Source organism: Rhinolophus hipposideros (assembly GCF_964194185.1).
Source record: "Rhinolophus hipposideros genome assembly, chromosome: 8".
Classification (NCBI taxonomy): Eukaryota; Metazoa; Chordata; class Mammalia; order Chiroptera; family Rhinolophidae; genus Rhinolophus; species Rhinolophus hipposideros.
Genome location: NC_138054.1, coordinates 76171297 through 76191118, shown reverse-complemented (window position 1 = coordinate 76191118; position 19822 = coordinate 76171297). Strand labels below are relative to the sequence as shown.

The 19822-nt window shown below is 49.5% G+C and overlaps 1 protein-coding gene and 1 pseudogene across 2 annotated transcripts; both read left to right on the top strand.

Moving 5' to 3' along the window:
- Nucleotides 1-2144: 2144 nt before the first annotated feature.
- On the top strand, nt 2145-2458 carry LOC308500595 (large ribosomal subunit protein eL36-like; annotated as a pseudogene). Its single transcript has one exon. The product of its transcript is annotated as a large ribosomal subunit protein eL36-like (transcript).
- Nucleotides 2459-6572: 4114 nt separating this feature from the next.
- RAB42 (RAB42, member RAS oncogene family) lies at nt 6573-7944 on the top strand (the record flags this gene model as incomplete). The annotated part of the gene is made up of 2 exons (XM_081056664.1): nt 6573-6811; nt 7521-7944. 2 exons carry the CDS (start codon nt 6573-6575, stop codon nt 7942-7944), a joined length of 663 nt encoding a protein of 220 aa, XP_080912790.1.
- Between the last annotated feature and the right edge of the window lie 11878 nt (nt 7945-19822).

Here is a 19822-nt window from a genome sequence, read left to right as displayed (position 1 = left end):
CTAAGTAAACTATGCTCGATTATTTCAGCTACATTTCATACTAACCCTATGTATAGGTATTATAATTGTGCCCTTTTTACAGATAGGGAAACTGAGGAATGGATCACACAGCTAGCAAACGAGGTAAGGACCGGAATCCCGGAGTACACCCCAGAGACCACACTCATAATCACTGTACCATGTGCCTGTTTAGTCCATCGGATGAATAAGCCTCAGTATACAAATAGTTGTTGTCAAGAATTAAACACCTATTTGTGCTTAATCTATTCATTAATTTTTATCTTTACATACACTTTAAAAAGTAAATACTGCTATTTTCTTCATTTTATGGAGAAGGCAACAGAGAGTAAGAAACTTTCTGATGACTTCCAAAGGTATTTCTCCAGCCCCACTTTTCTCCTGCGCTCCAGACCTTATATATCCTGCTGCTTCCTGACATCTACACTTGGATGTCTAATAAATAGGCTTCTCAGAACACAGCCTTTCCTCCTCCAAACCTGTTCTTCCCCTTCTCAGTACGTCCTTGGAGTGACCCTGGACTCTTCTTTTTCTCTAACATCTCACTTCCAATCCACCAGCAAATCCTGTGTTCACGTTTAAAATGCTTCAAGAATCACCATTTCGTAACCACCTCCACGATACTGTCATTATCGCTGACTGACAAGATAGCAGTAGTTTCCTAACTATTGTGCCCTACGCTCTGGTCTCAACACAGCAGCCACGGTGTTAAAAGAGCAAAAGTTTTTCATTTTGATGAAGTCTAATATAGTTATTTTTTTTCTTTTGTAGTTTGTGCTTCTTGTGTCCTATTTTTAATCTTTGTCTAATTCAAAGACATTAAGATTTTCTCCTGTTTTCTCCTAAAAGTTTAATAGTTTTAGCTCTTACATTTAGATCTATGATTCATTTTCAGTTAATTTTTGTGCATAGTGTGAGGTAAGAGTCAAGGTTTTCTTTTTGTTGTTGTTTTTTTTATTTTATTGCATATGGCATCCAATTGTTCCATCTTCATTTGTTGAAAAGATTGTCTTTTTCCATCTAATTGCTTTGGCACGTTTGTTAAAAACCAATTGATCATATATGTAGGTCTGTTTCTGTACTCAGTACTACACTGTCTTGATTACTGTAGCTTTTTAATAAGCCTTAATATAGGGTAGTATAAGTCATTCAACTTTGTTCTTTTTCAAAATTGTTTTAGCTATTCAGAACCCTTTGCATTTCCATATAAATTTTAATGTCAACTAATTTGTATTTTTTTAAAAGCCTACTGAGATTTGGTTGGTATTGCATTGAATCTATAGATTAATTTGGTAAGAATTGATATCTTATCAATATTGAATCTTCTCATCCATTAGGATGGTATATCCATTTTGTTAGGTTGTCTTTAATTTCTCTCAACATGTTTTGTAATTTTCAGTGTACAAATTTGTATCTTGTATATATTTTGTCAAATTTATTTCTAAGTTTTTCATATTTTTGATGCTATTGTAAATGGTATTATTCTTAATCAATTTCAAATTCCAAATGGTCATTGCTAGTATACAGATACAGAATTAATTTTTGCACATTGACTTGTATCATGCAACTTGGTTAAACTCACTTATTAATTCCAGAAGCTTCTTTGTAAGTTTCTTGGGGTTTTTCACATGTCTATGAATAAAGACAGATTTACTTCTTCCTTCTCAATATGGATGTCTTTTTTTTCTTTTTCCTGTCTTATAGACCTGACTAGCCTCTCCAGTACGATGTTGAACTATTAAGTTACATTTGATCAAAATTAAAAACTCCTGATCTTCAAATGACACTTAAGAAAATAAAGAGCAAGAGACAAACTGGGAAAAAATATTTGCAAAACATATCCAACAAGGGACTTGTATCTATAGCACAAAGAACTCTTAAAACTCAACAGTGAAAAGTCAAAACACTCATTAAAAGAGAAAAATGGCCACACACACACAAAAAGTCACAAAATTTGAAAGAGACTTCACCACAGAAGATAAACAGATGGTAAATGAACACATGAATGATACTCAACATCATCAGTCCTTGAAAATGCAAATTAAAACTACAATGAGATAACACCACAAAACCATTGGAATGGTTAAAAATTAAAAAGGTTGAGGTTAGTTGGACACCATGTGGCCATGGCTCTGCATTATCCTCTGGCCGTGGGCCTCGTCAAGGGCCACAAAGTGACCAAGAACGTGAGCAAGCTGAGGACAGCCACCGTGGCGGGCGCCTCACCACGCACATCAAGTTCATGTGAGATATGATCCGAGAGGTATGTGGCCTTGCCCACTATGAGCGGCATGCCATGGAGCTGCTCAGGTCTCCAAGGACAAGTGGTCTCTGAACTTCATCAAGTGAAGGGTGGGGACACATCCATGCCAAGAGGAAGAGAGAGGAGCTGAGCAATGTCCTTGCAGCCATGAGGAAGGCAGCAGCCAAGAAGGACTGAGCCCCATCCCAACTCTGTGTGTAATAAAACCTTTTCAGAGGAAAAGAAAAAAAAAATCACTTCACAATATGAAGTGATAATGAGAAAGGATAGCAACTGGAGCTCTCATACAGTGTTCAGGATTATAAAATGGTACAACCACTTTGGAAAACAGTTTGGTGGTTTCTAAAAAAGCAAAACGTGCACCAACCCTATGACATTGCACTACAAGGTATTTCCCAAGAGAAATTAAAGCACACATAAATGTTCATAGCAGTTTTATTTATAATACCAAAGACTGGGAACAACCCAGATGTCCTAAGGATTAGATAAACAAATTGTGGTATATTCATACAGTGGAATACTGCTCAGTTATAAAAAGGAATTTTATATGTGCTTCAAAATTGATACAATCTTAATGTTGAGTGAAAGAAGCCAAAGACTACATACTGCATGAGTTCATTTCTATGAACTTCTAGAAAATGTAAAGTAATCTCTAGTGGCAGAAAGCAAATTGGTGGTTGTCTGGGACCGGAAGTCAAGAGAGAAGAATTTTAAAAGGACATGAGGAAACTTGTGGGTGAGAGATGTTTACTATCTTGATTGTGGTACAATCATGGGTGTACACTTATGTCATAACTCCTTTTAATATATGTAGTTTATTGTGTGTCAGTGACACCCCAATAAAGATACAAAAAAAAAGTAAGCAAGAAAATAATTAGATCGTGTAATTCACCTGCCCCCAAATCACTGACTTCTCAACACATTCGGAATTAAAGCTGAAGTCTTCACGATGGCCTCTGAAGCCACACATGATTTGGCTCCTCCTCCTCTCTGCCGTCAGAGGCCACCATTTTCTTCCTCCATTTTGCTCCCTCTTCCCACTCTCTGCTCTTCTTGGAGCACCCCTCCCTGCTCCCACATTAGGGCTTTTGCTCTTGCTGTTCTTCCTGCCTGGAACCATCCTCCCCAGATCTCACAGACAGCCACACCACTTCCTCACTTCCCCTGAGTTTCTGTTCAGATGGCACCTCAGACCACCCTTCAAGCCATTGCCTTGCTTGTAATTTATAATACTTATTGCTCCTTGTCATCACATTATACATGTATTTATTTTCTGTCTTCCCCATCATAATGTGAGCTCCCCAAGAACAGGAATTGCGTCTCTTTATTTTCACTGCTGGTCTACAAGAGATGGCCAGCACTTATTGAAATAATGACTAAGTGAATGAATGAGTTAATGAATAAAACTTGGCCAAGGCTATATTGCTAGTAAGTGGCAGTTGGAACTAAAACCCTGAACTGTCTAATGCAAATTTGCATAACCTTACCTGCCATTTTACACTGTTCTTCCAGAACTACCCTGTGAGGTGGGCACCATGATTCCCTCACTTAGAAGGGGAAGCAGGTGGGGAGGGGAGATGACTTGCCCCCAGATCACATAGTGAGTCTGTGGCAAAGTCAGCTGATAGCTGGACGCAAGTGCCAGGTGCAGTCAGCAGCAGGCACATGACCCCAGCCCACAGCAGAAATGTCTGGAAGAGGAAGTGCAAAGAACCCAATGCTGACGGTGCACTGTCCATGTGCACTGACCACAAAGGTTTCTGGGATGGCTGGGTTCAAACTGCATTTCAAGCTGTTTCCTGCGTCTCTGCCCTTGCCCATTTGCCCTTCTTCCCTGACCTCCCCAGTTCCACTTATCCCTGGAGACCCAGCTTCAACAACACCTCCTCCAAGAGGTCTTCTCTGACCCTTCACCTCTCTGAGTCCTGCTCTATTGTGGTATTTGACTTAATGACTGAATGAATGAATGAGTGAATGAATAGCACTTATTCATTCATTTAATCATGAATATTTACTGAGTTCCTACTTGGTGTCAGTCCTTGAGGATACAACCATTGGTCCCTACCCTCAAGGGACTTGAGCTTAGGAGGGAGACAGATATCACAGGGGAGGGGCTCCTGCTGGAAGTAGCGGTTAGTTAGTTCTCTGAAGGGCAGAAGAGGAGTGTTCCTGGCAGAGGGCAGAGAAGGGGAAAGATGCTTAGCATGGCTGGAGCTCAGAGCACCAATCGTAGGTAAAGAAGGAGCTGGGGGCTTCTTTTGTGTCAGGGCCAGGGACCTGGCACAAAAAATATTTTCCAGCCTTATAGAGTGAGGTGGAGAGAACATCTATTTTTTTTTCAAATTTTTTATTGGGGAATATTGGGGAACAGTATGTTTTTCCAGGGCCCATCGGCTCCAAGTCGTTGACCCAGTTGCCATTTTGAATCTTAGTTTCAGGGGGCGCAGCCCACCATCCCATGAGGGAAATGTACTGGCAACCTTGTTGTTGAGAGCTTGCGCTCTGAGCCATCCGGCCGCCCCTCTGGCAGCACAGCGGCGTTCGTTGTCTTCAATCTGGTTGTGGAGGGCGCGGCTCACTGGCCCATATGGGAATCGAACCGGCAACCCTGTTCAGAGCTCACGCTCTAACCAATTGAGCCATCCCGCTGCCCCAGAGAACATCTTGATGGAGGAATCAGTGAGGCAGGTGGGAGTGAGCCGACTCTCTTGGTTTAGGCAGAGCGGACACGGGAGGATCCCTACCCCCACACACACTTCCTGAGGCGCCTCGTGGTTCCTGGATTCTCAGGCTCCTCTCTCTCCTACTCCTGGAAGTAGGGGGCGAGCAGAGACAAGTTCCTTCAGGTTCTAGCATGCAGGTGACCAAGAGCCAGGATTACTTGGAGACCTGAAAATATGGCTTTTCATTGATTTGTTTAGAGTTAGCCAGAAGAAAACCTAGGCCTTCCCAGATCCCCAAACTGTCCAGCCAGCAACAGAAATAGCAAACAAGGCTTTGGCCTTGGGTACACTTGGAAGCTAGTCTCAGTCTTCCTTGCTGAGTGACATTGGGCTGGTTATTTAATCTCTCTGAGACTCAGTTTCCTTATCTGTAAATATGGTCAAAATGACAACACCTACTCACATAGTTATGTGAGGAGGAAATGTGATGATGTGATGTTTGTAACAGTAAGTTCTTCCCCTCAACCCACAAAGTTGCTAAAACAAATTAAACTGGTAAAATCCACCTTCTGGGACCAGCCAGAACTCGTCTTGATGCCCTGGGTTGCCAGAGGCCAGACTGGAAAGGGTGAAATAGATCTTGGAAGCAGATGTACCTGCCTTACCCTTGTCCCTTACCCAAACCCACTGTGTCCTGGTCCTTTTGGGACTACTTTGCAGTCCCTTTTTGTGGTACATCAAGGGGGTAATAAAGAGTGAGACAAACCCAGTTATGAGGCCCAGCTCTGCTGTGTGATCTGAGACAAGCCACACATCTGAGCCTCAGTCTCCTCAGCTCTAAGATGGACATGCTATGGCCCTCTCAAAAGGTTGCTGTCCACACAGCATAAGGAGCTGACTATCTGGCCTCACAAATGTCAGCCGTCCAGTCCACAGGCCAACTGCACTCCCTCTGAAATCACAGCTGTCTGTGTCCATCCTGCCTCCTCTTCCCGACTGTCCAGCCCTTCTCTGAGCCTTGGGACGTAGCACAGGCAGGCAGGGAGGCAGCAGTGGGGGCTGTTGAACATTGAACCTGAACATGGAATGGACCAAGGCCAGAGGACCCAGGCCAGAGTCAGTGGGGCTCCAGGAAAGGGGCACCTGAGCGGGGAAGGGATTATCTGTAAACCATCAGCTTTCTAGGGTGGTGTCTCCAGGTCCAGCAGCAGGAGCCCAACTGGGGAACTAACAGGAGAGTGGGGCTGGAGAAACTATTCCAATGGATGAATGAATGATGTGGCCGCTCTAGCTCTTAGCCTCGGGCCAATGCATGTTTGGTTATCAGTTCCTTCCTAGTTCTCCTCCCAACAGTATCTAGTTTAATCCCTTCATCCTGTGAAGTAGGGAGTTACTATTATTCCCATTTTACAGAGGAGAAAATTGAGGCTCAGAGAGAGTGACGTGCCCAAGTGTTTCCACCCCTCTGCTTCCTGGGGGGGTTGGTTTCCCTGTGCTGACGACAGTTGTTCACTGACCATCTGGGGCGGGGGCGGGGGCGGGGGCGGGGGCGGGGCCGGCCTTCCCGGCAGGGAGAAGGGCGGGGCCGGACAATGACCATGGGGCAGTCAGGAGGCCAGACGCGGGCCATGGAGGCTGGGGGCTGCCGCTACCAGTTTCGGATCGCTCTGCTGGGGGACGCGGCGGTGGGCAAGACATCGCTTCTGCGGCGCTATGTGGAGGGCGCGACCGGGTCCCCGGAGCCCGAGCTGGACCTCGAGTCAGCGCCCACGGTGGGCGTCGAGTTCTACAGCCGCGCGCTGCAGCTGCCGGCAGGGCCGCGCGTCAAGCTGCAGCTCTGGGACACCGCCGGCCAGGAGCGCTTCAGGTGCGGGGTGGGGCAGGGTGCGGTGGATGTGAGGTGGGCGGGGAACGGAAGAGAGGTGGGTGGGACCAGAAAGTGAGGAACCTCTGGTCCGGAGGGATCCACGCAGGTCCACCTGGCCATGGGGATCCCTCAGAGGGGTCAGCCTCGGTGGTCTAAGTGGAGGTCTGGCTGTCGCTGCCCTGGGTCTTGGGTCCCTTACTCTTGAGTCATTCAACCTACAGATACAGATGGGTGGGCCAAGCCCCTGAGACAGATACGTGAGACCTGGTGCCCCCAGAGGGACATTCAGGCCTTAGGGGTAGGGGGGGACGACCTGACATTGAAACCTAGAGGTGGAGCGTGATGTGGGTGCTGAGAGAGCCCAGAGGAACACAGAGAGGGCCGTCAAGGAGATAGGAAAGGAGATTTGTGTTGGCCTAGAAGGACGCATGGGAGTGTGCTAGGCAAAGAAGGGAGAAGCTGACATGCAGTCAGGAAAACATCAGGCATCCTCCAGCAATACAGGAATGGCCCGGAGAGTATGTGACTCAACCTTGCTCCCCAGTCTCTTGGGAGCGACACAGACTCCAGGAACAGAGAAGCACAGGGCAGTGTGAAATGGGCTATAATGGGGGAGGAGAGGGAGGCAGTCCTGGATGTGGGCGAGGTCCTGCCTCTGGGGTGTCCTGAAGGCATGAGCTTCTCTCAACTTCCTCTCCAACCCAATCAGGTGCATCACCAGGTCCTTTTACCGGAATGTGGTGGGTGTCCTGCTGGTCTTTGATGTGACAAACAGAAAGTCCTTTGAACACATCCGAGATTGGCACCAGGAGGTCACCGCCACTCAGGGTCCCATCAAGGCAATTTTCCTCCTGGTTGGTCATAAGAGTGACCTGCAGAGCACCCGTTGTGTCTCAGCCCAGGAGGCGGAGGAGCTGGCTGCCTCCCTGGGCATGGCCTTCATGGAGACCTCAGCCAAAAATAACTGCAGTGTGGACCTGGCCTTCAACACACTCGCTGACGCCATCCAGCAGGCCCTGCAGCAGGGGGACATCAAGCTGGAGGAGGACTGGGGGGGCATCCGGCTCATCAACAAGACTCAGATCCCTAAGCCTCCCAGTAGGAAGCAGCATGCAGGCTCATGCCAGTGTTGACTCTGAGAGAGAAAGGGTTAAAGCAGTGCCAACCTCAGAAGTGTTGGCGGGATGGAGAAAGTGTCTCTCTGAAGGGCAAAATGGCAGAATGTACCCGGAGGGTTCATATAAACAGTATCCTGGCACAGTCACGCCTCCTGGATTTTGGGGTCTTAGAGCTCAGCCTCTTTCCACCAGAAAGGTCCAGAGGCAAGTGTGAAGCTTCCTGTCCTTGAGCCTGTTTCCTCAGAGAAGATCCTACCTGGGGGGAGGAGGGACGGGATGGGGTGTGCATGAGATGATGGATATGCTCAGCCAGAGCCTGTCACATGCTGAGAATTGAATGACAAGTGTCATCACAACTTTCCTCCCTTGGCCTGGATATGGCCATATCCATATCCATATCCATTTCCACTCCTGGGCTTGGACGCTGAGATGCTCAGCGTCTGCACGCCGCTGCACAGGCGAGGAGGGGTGCAGGGAATTTCAGGGTGAGCCTGGCTTGGTGCCTTCTTAGGTCCTCAGGCTTGGATGAGTCTGAGCATGGGATTAAGGTACGGTTGTTGCTGCGCAGTGCCCTTGCTCTAAGGCCAGGGGCTGGGTCCAGATCTGGGAAGCAGGGCTGAAGACCCATAGCCTCCTTCCCACCCCCACCCTAACCCTCACCCCCACCCCGCCCCCCAGCCTCAGATGCTGGGAGTGCAGCAGGATGAGGAGCACACTCTGGGAACTGCCCACTCCTCAGGGGCAGCCCCCATTCAGCGTTGATCTAATGGGGGGAGGGTGTTCAAAGGACCAGCCCTCTTGTCCTAAATCTGGACAATTCTGAAGGTCAAACCCCTCTGTATCACTCATTATGGTGTCGATTGAAGCCACTCTTGTGACATCACAGATAAATCCTCCCTCTTTTTGATCCTGCTTTCCCACCCCAAGCAGGTATTGATCTCAATGAGGCCCTAATACAGTTGCCTCTTGAACAGCACAGAAAAGAACGGTTTGAACTACGGGGGTTCACTTATAGGTGGCTTTTCCCAATTGCCCCGCACAGTTCAAACCGGTGTTAGTCAAGAATGAGCTCCATGGTTGGGAATCAGCCTATGTGGAGAAGGGCCGAGTGTGGTTATACACGGATTTTTTACTGCAAGGGAGGTCAGTGCCCCTAAACTCAAGAGTTGTCCCAGGGTCAACTGTAAATGTCTACACACTAGGGTTCTTGGGAGGTTTCCAATCAGGGTGAATTTCTTAGCTTCCTCCCCCTGGGGGCTGGGCCAGATGGGTCTCCCTGTGCACAGCCTTCTCCCTGCCTCTTTTTAGAACAGCTTTGCTCATCCTTATGACAATCTTGCAAGGTTGGTATAATTGTTCCCATTTCACAGATGGGAAAACTTAGGCCAGGAGAAGGAAATGATTGCTTTATAGCACATTATCATTTCTTCATCAAGTTTTTAACAATGAGCATCTGCTCTGTTCTGGGCTTGGGAATACAGCAATGAACAGGACAGAAAAGCCTGCCTGGGGCTGACGTTCTTGTGGAAGAGAGAGAAAACCATGAGTAAATAAGTGAACCAAACTATTTCCAGTTATGATAAGTGGTATAAAGCGCACAGATGAGGGAGATGGGACTGAGAGTGACGGGCTTCTTCAGAGCAGGTGGTTGGGTGGTTGGGGTGGGCCTCTCTGAGAAGATAACCTCTGAGCTGAGACTTGGAGAAGGAGCGAGCTAAGAGGAGAGATCTGGGCAGAAGAAACAGCTGCCAGCACTGAGCACTTCTTCCGCACTCTGTGAGGCAGGTACTATGGTTATTCCATTTTACTGATATGGAGACTGAGGCCCAGAGAGGCTAAGAAGCCAGTAAGTAGAGAGGGGAGCCCCAAGGCAAATAAGAGAAGGGGCACCTTCTAGGAATTTCCTGGAGATCTGAGAAACTAGAATGAAGTGAAGAAACGGAGTGACCTTCAACTTGGTCTGCGGTGTTTTTTTTTGAAAGATTTTATTGGGGAAGGAGAACAGGACTTTATTGGGGGAGCAGTATGTACTTCCAGGACTTTTTTTTATTGGGGAACAGTAATGTGTTTTTCCCAGGACTCATCAGCTCCATCCAAGTCAAGTTGTTGTCCTTTTCATCTTAGTTGTAGAGGGCGCAGCTCAGCTCCAGGTCCAGTCGCCGTTGTTAGTTGCAGGGGGCACTGCCCACCATCCCTTGCGGGAGTTGAACCACAACCTTTTGGTTGAGAGGACGCACTCCAACCCACTAAGCCTTTTGGCCACCTGGGAGCTCAGCGGCAGCTCATTGACTTCATTCTAGTTGCGGAAGGCGCAGCTCGCTGGCCCATGTGGGAATCAAACCGGCAATCCCGCTGCTCAGAGCTCATGCTCTAAATAACTGAGCCCCTGGTCTGTGGTTTCTAATTGCCAGGAGTTTCCCAGATAGGAGTACAGGTCTAAACTGAAGTTTGTTTGGGAGATAAGCAGCTAATCCTGGGGATGGAGGTGAGGATTTGGCTGTTAGGTGCTCCAAACAAATCCCCACATCCCTGGAGAAAGAGAGGAAGAAAAAATTGCCCCACTCCCTACTCAGAATCCTGGCTGAGCATTGGAGAAGCAGCCTGAAGCCCTGGCCTACCTAGGGTAGGATCTCCCTCCAAGGAGGACACAATGCCCATTGTCCCTAGCTGCATCCTTCCAGGAATGTTCAGGAGGCTGGAGTCACACTTCTCTCTCTCGGCCTCAAATTCCCATCTGTAAAGTGGGGATAACAAGTTTCTGCCTCACAGGGTTGTGAGGATTAAATGATGTATAAACCCCTACCACGTGGACAGGCTCACACATTGTGAGCTATTTCTCTTGCCTAGTGGCTTATTAATCCTGCAGCAAGCCTGTGAAGTCAGGCTGATTTTGTCCATTTCACAGACAGGGACCTAAAAATCAGGGCCGGAAGCTGAAGTGGCTGAATTGGTGAACCCAGGCCAGTTTAGTGCTCCAGTATCCATCCTCAGGCCTCAAAGTTCCCACCAGGGCTCTGATCCAATCCTCACAAGCCCCCTCAGTGTGGCAAAACCTCTGGAGACGGTACATGGCTTTGATGGATGTGATTCTGGATGTAGTAGGAAGCAGCCCTGCCTGGCCCGCTGGCCAGAGAGAAAAAGACCAAGAACAGCAGTGGAGGGAGGGGCAGGCTGTCCTGAGAGCTGCAGCCTCACCTCCCACCTCTGTTCAGAAGCAGGTCCTCTCTCCTTGTAGCAGGACCTGTTTGCCCAGTTTGCCATCATTGTGACAGTTCACGCCTCCTGGTCTCTAGTGTAGATTGTGTCACTTTTCTTGAGGGTCTCGCGACTCTAGGTCTCCTCTGTGATTTAGCATCCCCATTTCCCCAAAGGGATCATCTTAAATTACACATTTAACCTGCTCGCTCCCCTCCTAGAATCTTTCCCTGGCTCCCCATCACCTACAGGATAAAATCCAAGTCTTTTTGCCCCAGTCCTGCCTCTTCCTGATTTGGTGCCTGCTGCATCTCCACCCATGTGGGGACAGAGCCCCAGAGAGCAGTTTCCAGGCTCTCGGCCTCACGTGGAGGGGTGCTGGTTCGGGTAGTAGATGGCCATCAGCTGTGACTAGTTGGCCATCAGCTGTAACCAGTTAGCTATTAGTCACTAATGTAACTGCCATGGCTATGCTAGGGGGTTGGTTGGCAGAGAAGCGGATGGTGCATTGTGGATCGTGTGGATCTTACTGCCTGTGTCTTACCCGGCCGCCAGTGAGACTGGGGTACAGGAAGACCCCTTGTTGGGGTATTGGCGGATGTTTCTTTTGTGTCTCGACCAGCTGCCATAGAGAATATAGTGGTATGACTCCCCCATCCATGGCTCCGTGGGTGTTCCTTTTTGACCTCGCCATATCCTGGGTTCTTGTGCGGGAAGCGGGGCCAGAGACCCTGCATGACACCTGGCGCAGCGAGCAGGGTATGGTGCCGGCCACAACTCTCTGAAAGATGGTGGAGCAGTTTGTGTGTATGAACACTCAGTCTCAGGAAGCCCGTGAGGAGCGGCGCCGGGAGCAGGAAATGCGATCTGTCTGGGAAAAACGTGACCCCTCAGTGAACTGGTGGTCCTCTCAAGCCTCTAGATGGCACGCCACCCTGTTGGCCAAAGCAAGCATCATCTTCCTTTTGGTGGTCCGCTGCTGCCATGGGCGCCTAGAGATGTGGACATCTGACACCACGGCCTCCACTCAATCGGACACCTGGAGCGGCAAGCAGCATTCTGGCCAGGTAGGAATGGCGTCTGACTCTGGGCAGGAGGACATGTGACCCCCCACACAGTGTATTGTGCCCAGTGGCCACTGTTCTCAGGAGTTGGACCCCCATGGAGGGGTGGGAGGATGTGGACGGTTCTCCAACCAGCAGAGGCCGGAGAAGGCAAAGGCCATTGCGGCCGTGTGGGCTGGGAAGTGCTTGCTGAGGCAGCTCAGATGTGGGACTTGTAGTCTCAGGAGGAAACGCTTGCTGAGTCCTTGGTGTAAGTTGTGGGTGAGGTCAAGGTCGTCCCTCACCCCCAGGTTGGGGAGGACTTGCAGCCCTCGCCCTGCGGAGAGGGCACACGTTGTGGGGCCGGTGCACAGCCCTGGCGAGTGACTGTGGACTGTGGGGAATTGCCTTCCATCCCTGATTGCATGGACCGCTTGACTGTTTGCTTGGGAACGTGCCACCATGTGGTGGAACTGGCGGATGTTTGCTTCCTGTGTCTCGTTCAGTCACCAGCGAGACTGGGGTACAGGAAGACCCCTTGTTGGGGTGCAGGCGGATGTTTGCTTGCTGTGTCTTGACCGGCTGCTGTCGAGAATATGTAAGCACCTTGGCTGTGAGCCACTATTGTTCCAGCGCGGTACCCTGAGAACCCTGGCTGTACCCAGGAAGTCTGGCTGTGCCCAGAAAGTAGGTTGACATCGAGGGACACCCCTGGGACACTACTTGGACTGGACTGGAACTTTTTCTCGTGAGCTGGGTTCCTGACACAGGGCCCCTCGTGGAAGATTCTTGTCGCGTAGATTGTGAGGTGAGACCCTGGAAGGGTGGAGTGTGGGGACAGAGTCCCAGAGAGCAGTTTCCAGGCTCTCGGCCTCACGTGGAAAGGTACTGGCTCAGGTAGTAGATGGCTGTCAGCTGTGACTAGTTGGCCATCAGCTGTAACCAGTGAGCCATTAGCCACTAATATAACTGCTGTGGCTACGCTAGGGGGTTGGTTGGTAGAGAAGTGGATAGTGGGGTGGATTGTGTGGATCCTACTTCCTGTGTCTCGCCAGCTGTCAGCGAGACTGGGGTGCAGGGAGACCCCGTGTCGGGGTACTGGCAGATGTTTGCTTTTGTGTCTCAACCAGATGCCATCGAGAATATAGTGGTATGGCTCCTCTATCCATGGCTCACCATATCTTGCGTTCTTGTGCGGGGAGCGGGAACAGAGATGCTGCATGACAACCCACTTTGCCCAGCCAAATCCTGAACCACTTGAATCCCTGGGCTTTGCACATGCTGTTTCCTTTGCCTGGGTGCCCCAGCCCTCTCTCCTCTCCCTGTCTTATCTGATCTGCCTGCAGTACTCTTAACCATCACATTATCCCAGCTGCCAAAAATAGGGCAGGCTTTGCGGTCAAACCTACGTTTGAATCTCAGATCCACTATGTACCGTGTTTCTCCGAAAATAAGCCCCAGTTAAGATCATCAGCCAGATGGACACATTTAATAGGTTATGACGATGTTCCAGAAGATGACATGACTATTGAATAAATGTAGATTGTTATACATGAAAAAATAAGACATCCCCTGAAAATACGCCCTAATGCGTCTTTTGGAGCAAAAATTAATATAAGACCCAGTGTTATTTTCGGGGAAACACGGTATTAATTGTGGGACCCCGGGCAACTCACTTCATCTCCCCAAGACTCAGTAGTTGCATCTGTAAAATGGGAGAAATACGTAATAGTGGGGGGTAGGGGAGAGGGAATAATACCTCACAAGGTTTTAGAAAGGATTAGATGAGAAATCAAAGGCTGTGCTTCTCACACAGTAGGAATTCACAAAATGGAAACCCCCTAATCCTTCCCTTAAGGGTTTTGTTGTTAATCACTGTGAGAGAACTGAGATGACCAAAATAATCGCTTTGAGAAATAATAAAGAGGATTTCGGACTTGAACAAAGTTCTTAACGATCTTGACCCCCTGCTGGAGATATGGACTGGAATCCAGAATCTTCCCTTTGGGTTTGCCCCTAGGCCATTCTGAACAAGCAAAGGTGCCTCTCCACAGTTAGGCTTCCCGGCCTCCAGGCCTTTCTGTGAGCTGTTTCCTCAGCCTGAAACACACCGTCCATCCACCTCTTCTGTTTGGTTCGATACCTTGTATTCTAGGCCTGAATCCATTCCCTTGGCCCTTAGAAGGAACAGAGCCAAGGTCTGCCAGTCATGAGATCCTTTCTGAAGACCCTATATCTGCTCTGGGAGCCACTGAAACCTAGCTGGTGAAAGGGGAAGACCCATCCTGCCTACCATGCTCAGGCTAGAACTGAAGCCACCTGGGTGGGAACCAGCTTGTCCTCTACCGCTCAGCCTCAGTCTCCTCATAGTAAAATGAGAACTATTCCCCTCACAGGTTTGTTAGAGGATCAAATATGATGACATGTGTTAAGTGCCCAATAAATGTTAAGTGCCTTCCCTTTGACTTTTGTGTGTTGTTCCCTTATCAGGAATGTCCTACCTCTATCTGTCAAAACTCTGTATCCATCAGGGCTTGGCCCAACGTAATGTCAGGTCCTTCTCTGAACTTTTAGGGCCCCTGAATGGCTCTCTGGAGATTTGAGGCTCTGCTGCCTGTATCTTACTGCCATAGCTCTTCAAAGTCAAGAACTTTAAAGTTCTCTGGGGCAGACTGCCTCAGGCAGGGGACACTGGGCTTTTTAAAAGTATTATGGAAATTTTCAAATATACCCAAGAATAAAGAATATAAAGTATAAAATAGGATAAAGCGCTCCTTGTATCCATAACTCTGCTTCAACAAATACCAACGGGAATGGCCAATCTTGTTTGACTTTCCCCCTCACTTTATCACTGTTTATTCCTAGGATCCTGGCCCTGGCAGGGAGCAGGTGCTGTCTGTGGTTGAGGGGTGGGGGGAGTATCGCCTGTGGAGGTCCCACTGGGAAAGGCAAGCTTTACATTGCACAACCCTCGCGCCTGCAGGTACAGGCTCAGGTCTGGGACTGAGGCCAGCAGAGAGGGAGACGGGACATCCTAGCGTATATGGGGGCTGTGGATGGCTGCCCAGTCTTTCAAGCTGCTACCTGGGAGGACCACTCAGGGTGGATATAGGACCAGAGTCTCTGTTTGGGGGAAGCCCTGATTCTGTCTTGAAGCGACCCAGCTCTGCAAGGTGGTTTCAAATGACACTCTACGATGTGTCCTTGCAGAGATGTGTGGCAGCGTCCCTAAGCCTGAGAGTGAGCATGTCCTGGGGAGCCCAGTCCCGGAAGCCCGTGAGCGCTTTTGGGTTCTGGCTCTACGTCTCTCACTGCAAGTCGGAAGCAGCGCCAGGGCCGCGTGGTGTGGGCCTCGGCTCTGGCCTTGCTTCCCCTCCCTGCTGGCCTCCGGCGCCCAGTGGAAAGCCTTCTGGCAGGACCAGATCCACATCGTTCTCCTAGGACACTCAACTGTGGGCAAGTCATCCTCGTCGAGACACTACACGGAGGGCATTTTACCCGGGGCGTCACCCAGACATGGGGTGGTCTTTTCTGTGCATTTTGTGGAAAATGAGTTTGGGGTGCAGGTGAAGCTTCAGTTCTGGGACACAGCTGGCTAGGAAAGGTTCCGGTGGGTACGGCAGGGGCAGGCCCCTGTCCCCTATCTTCTATACCATTCACCCCTGACGACGAGAGCCCATCCACCAGGAAGGGAAGGGACAAAAGGAGGGGCCTTGGATGCCATGTAGGATGGATTCTGGACCAAGAGCACAGGTCTGAGTTCTGGCCTGCCCAGTGACCTAGGACGGGTCACATGACCTCTCTGGACCTGGATGTTCTAGCCTGTAAAATAAGGGGCTGCATTGGGTGACTCTAGCGGCCCTTCCCCTTTTACCTACAGGTAATGGTAATTGTAAGCCCTTAGTCCACCAGCTTTGCCTTCCTCCTCCCTGCTTCACCTCATGCAGGCACAGGGGACCCTCTCCAGGATGGCTTCCTAGTCCCACATGGCTCCTTCTATGTCCTCAAAACTCACCCGTTGTTGCAACCACCCCCTACCGCTGCCTTCGTAAATGCTTTCTCAGGACAAACCTCTCAAGACTTCCTTATTCATTTACCTTTAGTCCAAATTAACTGCAGCAACTTCCTGGTTGGTTCCCTCTGGCCTGCTTCCGGATTCCACTCCACACTGGCAGCTAGAGTGAGGCTTGTAACATGTAAATGCAAAGGTCTGACGATTAAGTTCGCGAACTTGTTGCAACAAGATTGCTAACCTTTTCTGATATCAGAGGGATTATTCATTATGAATTTGTACCAACTGGACAGTTAACCACGTTTACTATTTGGAAGTGCTGAAAAGGCTGCGTGAAAAAGTTAGACGACCTGAACTTTGCACCAACAATTCATGGCTCTTGCATCACAATACACCAGCTCACACGGCACAGTCTGTGAGGGAGTTTTTAGCTAATAAACAAATAACTGTATTGGAACACCCTCCCTACTCACCTGATCTGGCCCCCAATGACTTCTTTCTTTACCCAAAGATACAGGAAATATTGAAAGGAAGACATTTTGATGACATTCAGGACATCAAGGGTAATACAATGACAGCTCTGAAGGCCATTCCAGAAAGAGTTCCAAAGTTGCTTTGAAGGGTGGACTGGGCACTGGCGTCAGTGCAGTTTCCCAAGGGAAGTACTTCAAAGGTGACCATAGTGATATTCAGCAGTGAGGTATGGAGCACTTCCTCCAGGATGAGTTCATGAACTTAATTGTCATACCCTTGTATAATCACATCAGTCCTCCACCTAAAATTTCACTGGTTCCCCCACTACTTGTACAGTGGTTTTCAAACTTTTTGTTTACATGCTTGGTTTTAGCTCAGAAAACTTGCCAGATGGAATCTTTCTCACAGCACTAAAATGGCCAACAATTAAGATAGCGATTGCTCAGGCTGAAGAGGGGTAAGAAGTCCAGAGCCAGCCTGCGGGGCCTACCACGCTGCACGCTCCACCCCCTGTAAGACACACACACACACACACACACACACACACACGCACACACACACGCTCCCAGTGCACACTTCCAAAGGATGGCCACTGGACCACACGACTAAACCTGAGCAGTCCACCCCTCAAGCTTACTTTCTGCTTATGGCTGGCCGGTCCCTCCCAATGTCGTACCGTGTGTTTGCCACATCGATGCACTGACATTGCATATGCTGTCCTCATTTGTTAGTCACTCTCATCTCTGTCTCCACAAGACTTAGGGAGACAGGTTAGGGCACAGTTAAGAGTGCAGGCTCTACAGGCTGAAATCTCAGCACCATCATTACTAGCGGTGTGATCCTGGGTAGATTAAACTGTCTTGGTTTCCTCACTGGAAAATGGGATTCAATGAGATAATGCAGAGTGCTTAGCAGAGCACATGGCACCTAGTAAGCACTGCACAACAACCCTCCCAACACGAGCACACGAAGCCATCTGCCTGCTACCCCTCGAGCACGTCGGCACGTGTTAAGTCCTCCGTGGGTTCAGCACTGTGCTAGGCTCTGGGAAGCAAAGTCAAGTAGGTGTGGTTACTTAGCCTAGCGAGGCAGAGGGCCTCGTACCCAGGGTGGGGGGCCGAGTGACACAAGAGATGGACAGACCAAGTCAGAAGATCCCTTACAGATCACTTGGTGACACTCCTGTCTCCTGTACCCCCAGTCACCAAGGTTTGTGAGTGTTCCACTTTAAACAACTTTTCTTTAAAAATGTTTTTGATTGGGGAATATTGGGGAACAGTGTGTTTTTGCAGGACCCATCAGCTCCATGTCAAGTCATTGTTTTTTTTTCAATTTAGTTGTGGAGGGCGCGGCTCAGCTCCAGGTCAAGTCGTAGTTTTCAGTCTAGTTGTGGAGGGTGCAGCTCACTGGCCCATGTGGGAATCGAACTGACGACCTTGGTGTTAAGAGCACGGCGCTCTAACCACTGAGCAAACTGGCCACAGTAAACAACTTCTCAAACTCACCCCTCTCCACTTTACTACCACCACTCCAATCCAAAGCAATGAATGGCCTTCTAATGAATCTCTGCCTGCACAATTGCTCTCTCTTCCCCCTGCAGTCTATCTGTTCTCTACTGCCTGGCCAGTGATCTTTTCAACATGCAAGTCTGACCATGTCATGCTCCTGCTCAAAATCCTGCAATGGTTCCTGTTACAGTGTTGGCACAGCCCACTCTTCGCTGCAGCCTGCAAGGCACAACCTGACCTGGCCCTACTCGCCTCACCACACTGCCTCAGGGCTGGCATCCATGCAGTTCTCTTTCCTTGAAAGAGATCCCCACCTTTTCACCTGGTCCCTCAAATTGCGGCTCAACTGGCCAGTCCCCCCTCCCCATGGCTCTATGAACCTCTCCTTTGAAGCCCCTGTCACAGTGGCAGTTTTATATTCATCCAATCGCAGGATTGTTCCCTGTGTTTTTGTTCGTCGCTGTAGCCCACTGCCAGGCCCAAGCTCAGCTCATGAATGTTGCAGAATGAACAAGCCCCTCCATGTGCAACTAGGAAGGACACTCAGATGAAGCCACTTACCTGTCACACAGCTGATCAAGAATTGGTCTCTTGACTCTACCCCAGTTCTTTTTCATTAAACTGCCCAAATTCCCTTGTCCCCTTCTATCCTCAATGGAGGATTCAAAACCAATTCTGGATTCCTTCTTGGCTGCTGAGGGCACCCTGCTCTCCTGTCGGAGCCCGGCAGTAGGACTTTCACTGTTTAATAGCACCAACAGCACGTTCTTTGTGGGTGTCACCCAGTGGCATCAGGAGGTTCTGGAGAAAGTAAAACTCTTCACCATCCTCTTCCTGGTGGCAGGCCACGAGAGCGACAGGTGATGACAGAGGAAGGGGAGAGGCTGGCTGCCTCTTTGGGCGCTCTCTATGTTGATACCTCAGCTGAGAACAAGAGCAACATCAGCACAGCCTGTAGCTGCTCACTCAGATCTAGGCGGCTGTGAAGAGATGGGTCAGGAGGCTAACTCAGGGTGGGAGGGAGTGACGAGCAGGGTCGCAGCGTCGGCCAAGTCGCAGGAGACAGAGGACCAAAGCAGGGCAAGGTGGACGTGGCTCTGCTGCTGGCCCCTGGTGGAACAGCCAAACCCTCTGAAGGCCCTGGAGCTCTCACAATCCACACGGGCTCTGCTGGGCACAGGGCAGGACGATGCTAGGTGCCACACAAGGTCACGACCCTGAGGTCTCAAGGGGCCTGGTTTCCTCTGCACAATGGTGAAAATACCAGGATCAAATATACCAACAACTAAGAACAGACAGGTACCTGCACAGACAGGCCTTTCCCCAAGGCTACTGCCATCCCTTCTTCAGGCCCAGAATGAACACAACTTTCTCCAGGAGTTCCAGAAGAGCAGGTCAGAAAAGGCTTTGCCCAAGCCAGGAGACCTCTTCAGTTGTGGCTCATGAGAGGTCACCCTACCCGACTCTATGGCAGAGAAACTGGACTCAAACTTCCACTGATGGTATAGCCTTCCCTGGAGTCAAGTCATGGAAAACCCCTGGGTTTTTTTCTCAGTCACAGAAATGAACACCACTGCTGCCATCTGCTGACTAGAGAGCTACATCCAGCCGCGCTGCGGCTCCGAACTCCTGGGATTTAAAAGGCTGTCAGCCACGTACCC